General features: G+C 35.4%; 2 protein-coding genes across 2 annotated transcripts; both read right to left on the reverse strand.

Moving 5' to 3' along the window:
• Positions 1-2,456: 2,456 nt before the first annotated feature.
• Positions 2,457-7,740, reverse strand: LOC114731303 (pentatricopeptide repeat-containing protein At5g67570, chloroplastic). The gene is made up of 9 exons (XM_028918439.1): positions 7,061-7,740; positions 6,769-6,960; positions 6,220-6,301; positions 5,939-6,124; positions 5,736-5,849; positions 5,110-5,203; positions 4,872-5,029; positions 3,977-4,417; positions 2,457-3,260 (listed from the first exon to the last, which is right to left on the reverse strand). Exons 1-9 carry the CDS (start codon positions 7,648-7,650, stop codon positions 2,457-2,459), a joined length of 2,661 nt encoding a protein of 886 aa, XP_028774272.1. The 5' UTR covers positions 7,651-7,740.
• An 844-nt stretch (positions 7,741-8,584) lies between these two features.
• On the reverse strand, positions 8,585-11,735 carry LOC114731316 (ADP-ribosylation factor-like protein 8a). Its single transcript, XM_028918452.1, has 6 exons — positions 11,539-11,735; positions 10,735-10,816; positions 10,597-10,629; positions 10,343-10,464; positions 9,232-9,393; positions 8,585-9,005 (listed from the first exon to the last, which is right to left on the reverse strand). The coding sequence occupies exons 1-6, from the start codon at positions 11,574-11,576 to the stop codon at positions 8,888-8,890; spliced, it is 555 nt and encodes a 184-aa protein (XP_028774285.1). The 5' UTR covers positions 11,577-11,735; the 3' UTR covers positions 8,585-8,887.
• Between the last annotated feature and the right edge of the window lie 1,150 nt (positions 11,736-12,885).

Here is a 12,885-nt window from a genome sequence, read left to right on the forward strand (position 1 = left end):
CGAGATTCGATGTTGCGCTAAATTTCATTTCTTATATTTTGAAACGGACCATCAAGTCATGGAATTTTTTTATTTCAATTTTCTAATTTTTCTTTTTTTTCCCCCCAAACTACGATTCTCTAATTTTCATTTCTCTATTTAATACTTTAAAATTTAAATTTCAAATTTTAAAACGTAAATTAATTTTATAAATTTCAATATCTTAAACTATTTTTCAAAATATTATATTCCTATTACTTTAAATAATAAAAATAAGGAATCAAATAATAGAAAAACCTGTCTAGTTTTCTTATTTTTATCTCTGTTGCATGAGGCAGGCTCTTCACAATTTAGAATCGAAATATAGAAATTATTTTAAATAAATTTAACTGACTTAAATCTTTCATAATTATTAAAAATTATTTTATATCTTCAATGAAGGATTTTAAGACTTTTTAAATAGATTAAATAACAAAAAAATTATCTAAAATGAATAATTGAATAAAAAAATGGACTCTTCTTCTACACCACAGAAACGTATAGAAACTCCCGGAAAGGACTGTATAGATTTTAAACTGTAAACTTCTCTAGAAAAGATTGAGAGAAAGTTATAGCCACATGAAAAGAGATGTTGAGAAATTATTCAAGACCACCTTGTCATCAAATCAAAGGATAATCCATAATTAAAAAGCTTCATATAATTTTAAATTTTCTTAATCTCATTATCTCTAACTAAGGGCTAACAATGATATAATTTTTTTATTACACATGTATGTCATTTTTACATAAAAATGTATTATTTCCTAGTTAAATCAAACATACGTTCTATTACGATTGAATTCTTCAATTATGTTTTAATTAAAATTAAAGCTACATAATTCCACCGTGGGGTGCATGGATTGTTCATTTGTTCTTATCATTGCATTCGAATAATAAATAATTATTGCATTTAAGGTTCACAATTAATTACCTAAGTGAGCAGAAACAATTTTTAAAAAGAATCTACACCTCTTCGAGAAAATATAATTGAAATACAATAAATTACTATTATGTAGCTACGTGACTTCTTGCTTACTATCATCATTAAAAATTAAGTAAAAATGTGATTTAGCAAAATTATGCATCAAATGGTGCAGCCATTTAATTTTTTAAACATTGTTTGTCTACTTAGTCTTTACTATATGATCATGACCTGAAATAAATTATTTATATATATAGATCATCGATTTTAATAATAAGAGTATCACTTGAAAATATAAAATGATAAATACAGATCAAATAAGATAATAGTAATTGCATGGTTGATGTGAATCAAGAGAAAATACATGCAAGTGGGGGTATGACTGCTTGTAAACAAATGAATACTCATTGCAGACCTGTAATCCATTATAAAATGTCAATTTTGTCCTCTATAACCCATATGAAAAGACAACAACTGCCCCAGGATTATTTTCGCCAATACCTATTCACCACCGTTGGCCTGGCAACACTTCTTCCGTCGTCGACTCCTTCTTCATTTTCATCAATGGTCTTCTTCCTTGAGTAGACGTGTTATTGATTGTCGAAACATCTACTAGATTTTGATTCTTCCGTCCATCCTAAACGCTTTTATCTCCATAGATTTTAATTAGTGCTTCATTGCCTGTTGCTACTTGATGATTTAGGTTCATCCATTCAGCAGTTCGGAGATTCTTTTTCTTTTTTTTTCCCCCCAGAACGAGTTCATGTATTCAAGTTCTAGATCTCAGGTTCCATCTAATGCTGCTTATCGATTTTGATAATTAAGACTTGAACAACAGTAATTGGTTTCACGCCATTACGACATCAATTTATTGATTTCATTTTTGTGAATTTTGATTTTTGCCTAATTTTGTGATTTGTGTTGTCGCTGCAACTCTAACTCATCGGCAATAGGATGGAGGAGGCGGAGGGAGGAAATTTCCTTTAATGACATTTTTGTCTTTTCACAATTATTTATATTTAAATTAATTAAAAAATTAATGTCGTCTGTCATCCTTTTAATATCATGCCAAACAAAAACATGGTACTTAAAATTGCATGCATTATAGATTGCACTGCATTACATTGCATTCATAACTTGTATGCAATGGAACCAAACGGACTCTAAGTTTTGAGTACGAGTAACGTACGTCTACATTACACTACAAAATGCAACTAGTTACTTTTTATGGATAATTAGAGAAACAAATTTTTTCACCAAGATATTTAAAACAACTTGAATATACGATGGACCCTTGTACAAATGCATTCCAAATATTTTACAATGTGAGACGCCTTTGTAGTAATATAATGCCTTGATTTTAAATTTACAGATATAACAGAAATTAATAATATATCACAAGGACAAGATTATGAAATGAATTACAGACTTGTAACGCTTCAATATTTTTACAACGTGTTACTGTCAGCTCTACCTTAGTTGTGCTAGCACATTGAATTAAAGCACCTTACTGTCATTATGCACTTTGTGATTTAGGATAACTCCCATCCTCCTTTCTCTTTTTCTTCCATTCTTGCAATATTTCATATGCTGAGGGCCTCTCAAATGCTGTCTCGTCCTCTTCAGTGCTTCCATCAGACAAGTCCCACTTCTCATGTAGAGTCTCAAAATATTCGTCAAGATCCAGATCATCAGCAAATCCCCGCCTATCAGTAAAAAAACTTGTTCTGTCCACATTATCAGAGTTTTGAGGCCTAGAAACAATGGCAATATCATCATCATCATCATCATCACTGTTGACACGATCATCATGGGACGAAGTTATATTTGGAGCGACATGGGAACTGCCAACAATGCCTCTAATCCATTCAGCACCTTCGTTCATTGCTGTCTCTGAACTAAATGGCACATTTGCATTTCCACCATCATCAGTTCTCTCACTCTCATCTTTGCTAGTATCTTCACTTCCAATATCAATGGTACCAGAGACATTTCTTGTTGTACCACTTCCACAAAGAAAATGCAATGATCTCGATAAATTTGAGACTGTTGGCTCATATTGAACATCACACTTGCCAAGAGCGTCCAACAAATGCTCCAGATTTTCGAGATTTATTCTGCCTTGATTTTCCTTAAACAGGTCAGTCCAGTGCTTCTCGCTTACTTGAAATGGTGCATAAGCCATGGTGGTAATAAGGACAACAGCTCTTTCATAATTATGATAAGCTGTAGCTTGAACTACCAGTTCCATAAAGAAAAGAAGAGGAGGGATTTCTCCGGCTTCCAGAAGGACATCGAATGCATGCTCCAGTAAATGCCCCTGAAATGAAGCCAAGTAGGCCAACACATTTAACGAGTCAAATTAATAAATTTGCAGGGCTAGAAAGGGGAGAGGATATAACAATGATGAATGGCAAAATACAAAACGACGGAAGAGAGGAAGAAAGCATCATCAGCTTAGGGGGTTATACAATTAATTTTCCTCAACTTCAAAACTCGACTGACAACCCAAAAAAAAAATCATTTTTGTGCAGGTGCAGCACAATCCTTTCCAGTCCTAACCCTTGCACATATTCATGTATTGTCAGTTGGGGGAAAAAATATAATCTGTCGTCCAAGTGGCAAATAAAGATGTTGGTCACTTGGAACGACAAGAAGGGGTATTTGTGCTAACCTTATCACTTACAAGTGAGTTTTGCACAAACTCCAAATACAGGTGGAAGTCTCATTTGCATTTTGGCCAGGATATCTTACGTGATTCCCCTGGCTAACTTTGTAATAATGAGACAAAATTGCAGTTGACCCAAATCATCTCAGAAATAATTCAGAGCTTGATTATAAAGGGAAAAACCAGAATCACCACTATTGAAATTCTAAATAACACCTCAAGCTCATACTCGAAGCCTCATGAATATGCCTTTTGTGCTGAGTTCTGTAATCATGCTTGTGCAAAAATAACTAATAATCCTACCAATCAAATAATAGATTATCTTTCTACACGACGAGAAAGAATTCAATAATATATATGTCTACTACCTTGCCCGCTGTTGATGCTTCAACAAGCAATGACGCGTGTTTATTTTGATCCAGCTGATAACCAGAGAGTGTCATTTCTCTGTACACATGCTCAAAATATTCCCACTGGAGTGCACTGGCAGATGCTTCCAACATTGAGCTATATGTATACTCATCTGGTACAATGGATGGCTCGCCACCATCTCCTGGGGATCCATAACAATCTGATTTAGCTCGCTTAACCTCCTCAAATAACTCTTTAGCTTTAGAGAACATATCATTTCGGCCATAAACTTTCAGCATGGCATTTATAGCCCCTATGTTAGGAGCACAGTGTTCTTTCATGTGTTCGAATATACATATGCATTCTTCAATGTGGCCACCATCCAAGGAAGACATTATCATGCCAGTGAAGGTAACCTCCAATGGCCTCGCATGAGAAAGTCTTTTAATGTTCTCAACCTGTGCCACATTCCAAAGAAAACGTATTTTATTCCTGGTTTACTGAAGAAGGCATAAGGTGCTTAAATACCCCCAGAAGTATCCATAAAGAAGCAAATACCCCAGAAGTATCCATAAAGAAGCACTCAGTACCTGGATTTTTTTTTTTCTTTTTTCTTTTTAACTCTTATATGCCTTGGAAGTTTATTTTCGTAGCGAAACTACCCTAGCCACTATCCACCGTTAAATTTAACCAGTGTCTTTGACAATCAAACTTAGAGGAGGATAATGGTTCAAGGTAAAAATGCTAAGAAATAAAACTTCCACAACATATAAGAGCCAAAAAAAATTTACAAGTGCTAGATGCTCCTTCATATGTACTTCCGGGTATTTAAACACCTTATCCCTACTGAAGAAATAAAAAACAATAACTATATGCACAGCCATAGCATAACAATGCAAATGAAAACTTTACCTCTAGCATAGCATTTTGCCATCTCCCAAAGTTGCAAAGGCAACAAGCTAGCTCATAATACACACTGGCTGTTCCTATGATTCCTCTTCTTTCCATGTTCCTGACTGCTTCCACAGCTTCATCAACTTTGCCTTCCTTCCAGAAAGTTTTCACCAACACTGAAGAAGTCCGATAGGATATGTATGAGCATGCAAACATCAGCACCAAATAGCAAGAATGAAGGAACTAAATAAATTACCTTTATATGTCAGAGATTTGGTAGCCTCCCCGCTTTTTATCATCTTTCTAAACAACTCATGGACAAGGTTATACTTGCCTGATTGCAACATTACCTTATAACAAGGACCACTTGTGAGACTTGAATGCATATGCTTTAAACGTAAGCATTTGGAAAGTAAGAACCTTCCCCTAACAAGTTAACAAAACCAGCTTTCCCCATCAATCATAAAGACTCTCATGCCTCAAACAGGATAGAACTTAAAAGCAGTTTGTTGTACATGAGAATAATATGAAAATCTGAGCCTTCCTATTAACATGGATACCTACATCTCTATATAAAAAAGATAAGGGGGAAACGTCCTTCACCCTTAACATTATAAAAAAATTTGAACAGAATAAACCAGGTAAATCGTTTGTTTGAGAACTGTATTTCAAAAAGAGCCAATACTATACATACGCATAAGAGATGGGACTGCCCACCTTGAGTCCTCAAAAAGCTAGAATTTCTTAACTCATGGGAACTATATTACCCAATCAGAGCTAAGTTATTCGCAGTATGACGCATCATTGGAAAGAAAAATAAAAGTTATACTGAATTTCCATATTCCAATATTAGAGTATGCATGCTTCATGTTGATAAATTACCTCCATTGCAAGTCCATAAGTTGCCCCATTTGGTTTCAGACCACCCTTCCTCAGTTGCTTAAACACCCATGACACACCTTTCCACTCCTTTGATGGAACACAAGCATTCAGTAGCTGACAGCAATTGAACAGTTAGTCAATCTGATAAATGGCACTACCAGAAGTTCCTCAGTGGCCTAATAGACATTTAGTTTCTTTCTTACAGCATTATATATAACCACATCAGGTTCAAGGATGGGATCCCAGTCCTTCCGGTTCATAAATCTTCTATTGGGCTTCTGTCTCATGCACTCCACAACTTTCATCAACTCTTTCAGAAGACCAGCTTGACCAAGTGTAACAGCAATGCTGTGATATGCAGCAATATCAGGATATATGTGGAGATCCCCCTGAATAAGCAGAAAGTAAAAGTAAATCCAGCAATATTCTAATAACAATTAAGGAGGAACCCTCCTCACAAAACAGTCTAGGCACTTGATTTTACACGCATCAGATTGAAAACTTGAAGGGCCTCCTTTGGCCTTCTTGCCCTCCCAAGAACCGCAAGAAGTTTTGTGTAAACAAACCTACAAGGTCATTGCAAATCTCTTTAGAACAGGGACTTTAATATATAAGGCAGTAAGCAATTAGATAAGCAAAAGATTGGCATAATACCCACATATACAAAGTGTGTGCGTGTGTTAGGCAGTGACGTAGTGTTTTTCCAGGAGGGAGACATGCACATCTTGCATTTCTCCAATCAAAATGTCTATCTCCCCAAGCACCATTCTATATTTGGGCCTCAATGTAAAACTATAGAAGCAGGTGAATTATCAGTGTCAATCCCAAATAAAAGCTATTCACTCCAACCAATAGGTCTGACTGATTGTATTTGCGGACGATGGAGCACATAAATAACGAAAACTGAGGAAATACTTCCAATCGTAGGTTTGACTTAGAATTTCATACAACGCAAAAATGTCAGGGGACCTTAAACAATCTTCTTAAGCTGAAAATAATTTCTCCAGAAGACAATAATAAGCAAATTAATCACCGGCTTTTATAATTCCTGTTGTCACTTTTATTGTACACCCAATCCACCACAGAAAGCGCTTGTTTCCAGGTTCCTTTAGCGCCAAGCTCTTCGAGAATCTTCAGCAACTGACCCTCAGTAAATTGCAATCCAGACAGCTTCATCATTCTTGCAAATTTCCAATCCTTTATAGTAATCTCCTTAGCACTTAGCCTAAATTTAAAAAAAAAAAATAGAAATAAAAATCCCTCAATAATACCTCAGCTCACAGAATCACTCTAAAATTTAGCCAGAATCGAAATTCATCACTAACCTATTAACGAGAAATCGTATCACCTCGGCCTCGCTGCGTTTCCTTGTCTTCCTCCCAGCCGCCTGGTTTTCATTTTCACCACTGAGCCAATCCTCATTCACTTCAATGTCATCGTCTAAAGCCCACCGCAACTCATCCAGCTTTCGCGCCTCAAACATTTCTTTCAATTCCTTCAAACTCTCCTTCCGAAGCTTTTCACCACCATATTCCTTGTTCGTTCGCGCAAGCTCTAGAAATTCAACCTTCTTAAGCGCATCCCATGGCCTCCCCACCATCATGGCTTCAGCCTTCTCTCCTGCTTTGGCTTCTATTGCTCTTGAAAATTCTTTGTATTCGCCCTTTAACGCCTGGAATTCGTATTCTTCCAAGAGTTCTTGCTTTTGGGACCGCGTAAGCCGAGGGACGTGGTCATCTTGTTCGGCAAGACGCTTAAGTTTTCGATTATGTTTTTGGATTTCTTTCTTACGAAGAGTGTGAATGATTTTGGGTGTCGGGTAGACACCCTTCTTGATGAGCTTCCGTTTGATATTCTCAGTGTCTGGCTCATATTGGACGACCGAAGGATGAAACACTGCTTGCAAACTTTCCATGACGAAGTTCAGAGCATTACATTACAGACTGCAAGATAAGAATGACGGGGACTCCCAACGAGCAAGATATTCTGTGTCACAGCTTACAAGCCGCAGCGCGAAATATCAGTCATCAGAGGAATGAGAGGGAATTTATTTCCTAACAGATTATTTTTTTATTTCTGGTCCCAAAAAAAAAGATTATTTTTTTATTATAATTTTTCGCTGAAAAATTTTTGAGATAATTTGAAGGAAATTTTATCTTATAACACTAGTTCAGTTATATGCACTAGTAATTTTTTGTTTGACACCCTTATATGAACTAGTAATTAGTAAATATAAACCCTTGCAATATGGGTAAATTCAATATCATTTTTAATTAAATTATAAGGACTAATTTATCATTAATAACAGTACATTTTTTTGGTCATTTCTCTCTTGAGATTTTGAAATTTTTGAAGTAATTTTTTTTTAAAGTTCTCCCTTTATTATATCAAATTTTTTATTAGATCAAATTTCTAATTCACAGACTGTTTTTTGAGCAAATAATTCATCAGACTGTTTAAGTTCATTTTTTTTAAAAATGGGTTTTTAAGTGAGCATTCCGTTTCTCTAGAAAAACCAAAAACCAAAGTATTTCGGTTTCATCGATTTTTGAAAAGGTTATTAAATAGGGAACCATTATTTTGAATTTGAATTATGATTACGGGACCGGGACCTGGACAGAAACACATAGGACCCATCGTTCTACCTTTAATTTTGTTTTTTTTTATTTGGTTTTAAACGAAATTTTTTTCCCTAATAATCAAACACCAAATATCTATCAAACAAAAACCAAATAAAAAATATCAAAACGAATTCAGTTTAGTTCGATTTTGCTTGCCCTAAATTCTCATAGTTTCAAACCTTCAAAGTACTGTCTTCTCCAAAGGCCTCCACTAGAGCCACCCCGCAATTTTTCCAAGCCAGAAAATTGAACTATCACTTTTTATACAACGAATTATCAAATTTTCGTACAACTAAAGTACAAACACGATGTAACTCACAATAACTGCACTAAAAGTAATCCCTGACAAATATGGCATATCGTTCACGTCCCCAAACGATAAGAATGATATGATATTAACATAACAAAAATCCGAGAAAAAAACAAAGGGCAAGAATAAGGCTATGTGAAACCGAGTTTTAGATGCGCAAATGCCACCACCAACATCCAGACTGAGCAGTTACAGCAGAGTTCAAAGCAGAGAGGAACTTCTCAGCTCTTTGATTTGGAATGCTTCACGAGCCAATCTATAACAGAGTCAATATTAGTCGAGTTTTTGCACGAGATCATGAAGCAGCAAACTTCTCTGTCGGTAATTGACGTCAAATCCCTGCACGCCAGGCAGCTCTTTTAGCACACAAGTAAAATCAAGGGAATCAAATATGGAAGACGCAGAATGAGCAGAGCAGTACTCATTAATTTTACGCATCACTACATGCTAAAGATTTAATCTGTTAATAGAGCACAAGGGTACCGATCCCACCTAATGAGATAAAACTTTGTTGTTATTATTGTCTATTATTTACAAGAGTTTACCATAGTGGTATTTATCTTACATTTGATCAGTCAATGCTTGTTTAGTCAAAGCCCCTGACTTGTCAATCTTGTTCCCCAACACCAACAAGGGTATACCATTCAATGATGGTTTACTCAACAAATCATGAAGTTCGCTTTTTGATATGCTAAGATTGTCTGGATCGGCAGCATCAACAACATAACTGGGGCAAAGGTGAGATAAGAACAATTGAGTTTCACAGATGAAATTAGATTAACATAAACATAATCATAACCAGATTAAGAAAAATAGACTACACCACTAGTGCAACTTCACTAGTACAGAAGGCTTCATTTCAAAGAAACACGAGCAACTAATACTAGGTCAAATAAGGCAAAATCACAGTACTTAAGAGGCAATAACTAGCAGCATCACAACTTTTTCGTTCAACATGTAACCATTTCGTTTATAACATGGGCAGTCAAATGCTTCTTGAACAAGACATCAGGATTTGTGGGGTAAAACTGATCTAAATCTAATGACCAGTAATCAAATCTAGGCAGAGCTTCCAGTAGCAGTCACTTCCTTGCCCTACAAATAATTAATCATGATGACCAATATCACGTAGAAAATTCACCGCCTGAGACATATGTCAATGACAGAGAGGCAAATATATTTAATGAATCAAGCAAATAAGGGCGGAGTTCCATGGACAGGCATCAAAGTAACATGCATTTATTAATCAACTAAGAACTGCGCTTTAGGCCATGACAGGAAAAATTTAACGTGTTTAGTTCTGCTGTGGAAACAAACATGCACTTGATTCGACAATTAAAGAAATATAATTAACAGAACATTATCTGGTTATAATGAACATTCAATGAAAGATTGAGCTAGACAACTAAGCAACTTGATCAGACAAAATCATTCGAGTGCTCTATACAGAACTTAACAGTTTACAATTTACCAAACATGCTGACACCATCATAAACACAAAAATGAGTCACCAATGAAAAGATACAGATCTACACTAGTGCACGAGTACATTCATCAGTAGATGCCTATGATGAACTATAATTGCATTTATCATTTCACTTTTGAAAAAATGCCCAAGTCACAAAGAAAAATAAAGAATCTTCAAGGTCAACTAGAAAAAAAAATTTGGTCAATACACGATTGCGGAAACAGCACGACAGTAACGCTCCCACATGCTGCGGAACCTAGGTTGCCCTCCAAGATCCCATAACTTAATTGTAACATTGCCTTTTGTGACTTTCCTCATATTGAATCCCACCTGTAATCAGATTACATTAGTTTAGTTTAATCAGATTTCTATTCTCCTTGATAGATAGAGAACTTGTCTATCCTTATGACTCATGAGTGGAGAAGAAACAAACAATATAAGCATTTGGGAAACAGAACTTACCGTTGGAATCATGTCCTCACTATAGCCCCCAGTCTAGAAATCAGATCATGGAGCCAACTTTCAGTGAATAAGGTCCAAATTATGAAGAATGAAAGAAATAATACATTAAATGAAATTTAGTATTGTTATTGTACTTACAGCAACGACATTTACAAGTGAAGTCTTTCCAGCATTCTGAAGTCCTATCAGAGATAACTCCATTTCCTGCTTGAAGAAAAGGCTGCAATCAAATTTACAACGTATTAAGCTTAACCACATTGAAGAAATTGGACAAATAATTTCATGCAAGGACAAATCACATGATAGAAAAAGACACTGCACATGTCCACTAAGCTCACACATGCATCCATAGGCCATGCATGCGAATGCGTGTGTGTGCAAGATACAATCAAAAACTGAAAAAGTGAGTTAAACAATGTCCTTTGAGATATGTTTACTTTCAGAAGAATTTCGAAAACAGTTAGCTTAAAGTTGATAAGGACTCGAATTTCCAATGCAGCAATTGGATTATCTTCAAGCTGTCTCATCACAAAAGACGCTCCTAATAATATTTCTGTGATGAATGTTCATAATTCGTTTAGAAATAAACTTCTTCAGACGAACTGAAACCGTCCAATACAGACACACTTTCTTCCTCAATATCAATTAATCCCTTACAGCATTACAGACAACATTAAAATTTCAACTTGCAATTACCATACCTTTTTTCTTATCTTTTTTGGTCTTTCCGATCAATGAGAGAAAACTCAAAATTTGCAAGTCAATTTACGAGTTGCCACTAAACAACTAAATAAAATCTCAGTGATAAGCCTCATATCCAGAATCCAAACTTAAGACCCACAATACACAAAACGAAGGAAAAGGACAATGGCGAACTGAATTGATTTCATGAAAACAGGTGTCAATTTACGCAGCCAATGAAGGCAAAGCGAGAAAACCAACCTGCGAAGCCAATTGAGAAAAGCTTCCCATAAACCCATTGGTTCTGATCAAATACAAAATAGAAAAGGGAAAAAGTAGATCTACGATTCCTCTGTTTGAATTTGGGAGATCCAGGGGCTTCGCATCCAATTGATCTTTCACAATCGTCCTCGTACCCTCTTCCTACCTAGCTACTGTTCATCACATCCACATTTCATGGCTCCTACCCAGATTTAAATAACCAAAAAAAAAAAAAAAAGAAACTTCGCCTTTCCTCCGATCGATGTACGAATATCGAACGGTCATACGCAATTGAATCAATCATCGTGTCCGTTAAACCAGGCGGGTCCCATACCATAATTGAACTCAGCAAATAGCTCCGGGATCATGCCATGCCACGATTGCCTATCTGTTCTGTTTTTATTTTTGGTTTAAAAAATGAAGATTCGATCGAATGGGAAAGATATCGAGAATGGCCTTCTTCCACTCTCAGTGATAGCGCGTAAAAGACACACACCCAGGCAAGGGCAGAAGCCAGGCAGCTGGCATGGGATAGCAATTGGGCCCTGGGCCCCTCTCGGGCAAGTGACCAATGCCTTCATCTGTTGTTTTTTTTTTGGGCAACAGCGTTTTTTGCTTTTCAGTTGTGCCAGACGCGAGCTTCCAACTGGCGCGTAAGAATAGGGAGAAGTCACTTTAAGAACAGAGAAAAACAATAATGAAGCTTCGTTGTTTTTGGTTGCAAAACAAACAAAAAAATTGATCAAATCAAAATATTCTTGCTTTAGTCAAAACCGTCCAAAACAAAGCAACCTGTGGCTGTGGAAACTCAAGACCCTATTTGGTACCTAAAATTAAAAATTAGAAGTAGGAATTAAAATTAAGATTAAAAAATATATTAAAATATTTTTTTAGTATGAGTGATTATTTATTATTTGGAACCGGGTAAATCATATATATGAGATTGAAAAATATCATGGGAAGAAGTGGTAATCTCCAATCCCATCTATATGGGATTGCGTAATTCAATATAATAAAAAATTACTCATACTAAATATTTTTTAATGATTTTTTTTAATATCAACCCTTATCCTTATCTTTTATTTTTAATGTTTCGCATCAAACAGGACTTAAGAGCTTAACTATAAAAATTAAAAATTTCATTATGAATATTAGAACCTCGATTGTCATCAACAATGCATCATCTTGCTAAAATATATAAGAATAGATAATGAGATTTGTTTAAAGAAATTAAACACTCCATTTTTCATTTGCATATAATGTAAGGTTTTTTGACCAGAGCATATAATGTAAGCTTTGTCCTATCGTAGTATGTGTTATTTGTATGAAAGTAAAGAAGAAAATGTT

The sequence above is a fragment of the Neltuma alba genome, unplaced genomic scaffold (assembly GCF_004799145.2).
Source record: "Neltuma alba isolate B1F8T4 unplaced genomic scaffold, ASM479914v2 tig00012821_pilon, whole genome shotgun sequence".
In the NCBI taxonomy this organism is placed as follows: domain Eukaryota; kingdom Viridiplantae; phylum Streptophyta; class Magnoliopsida; order Fabales; family Fabaceae; genus Neltuma; species Neltuma alba.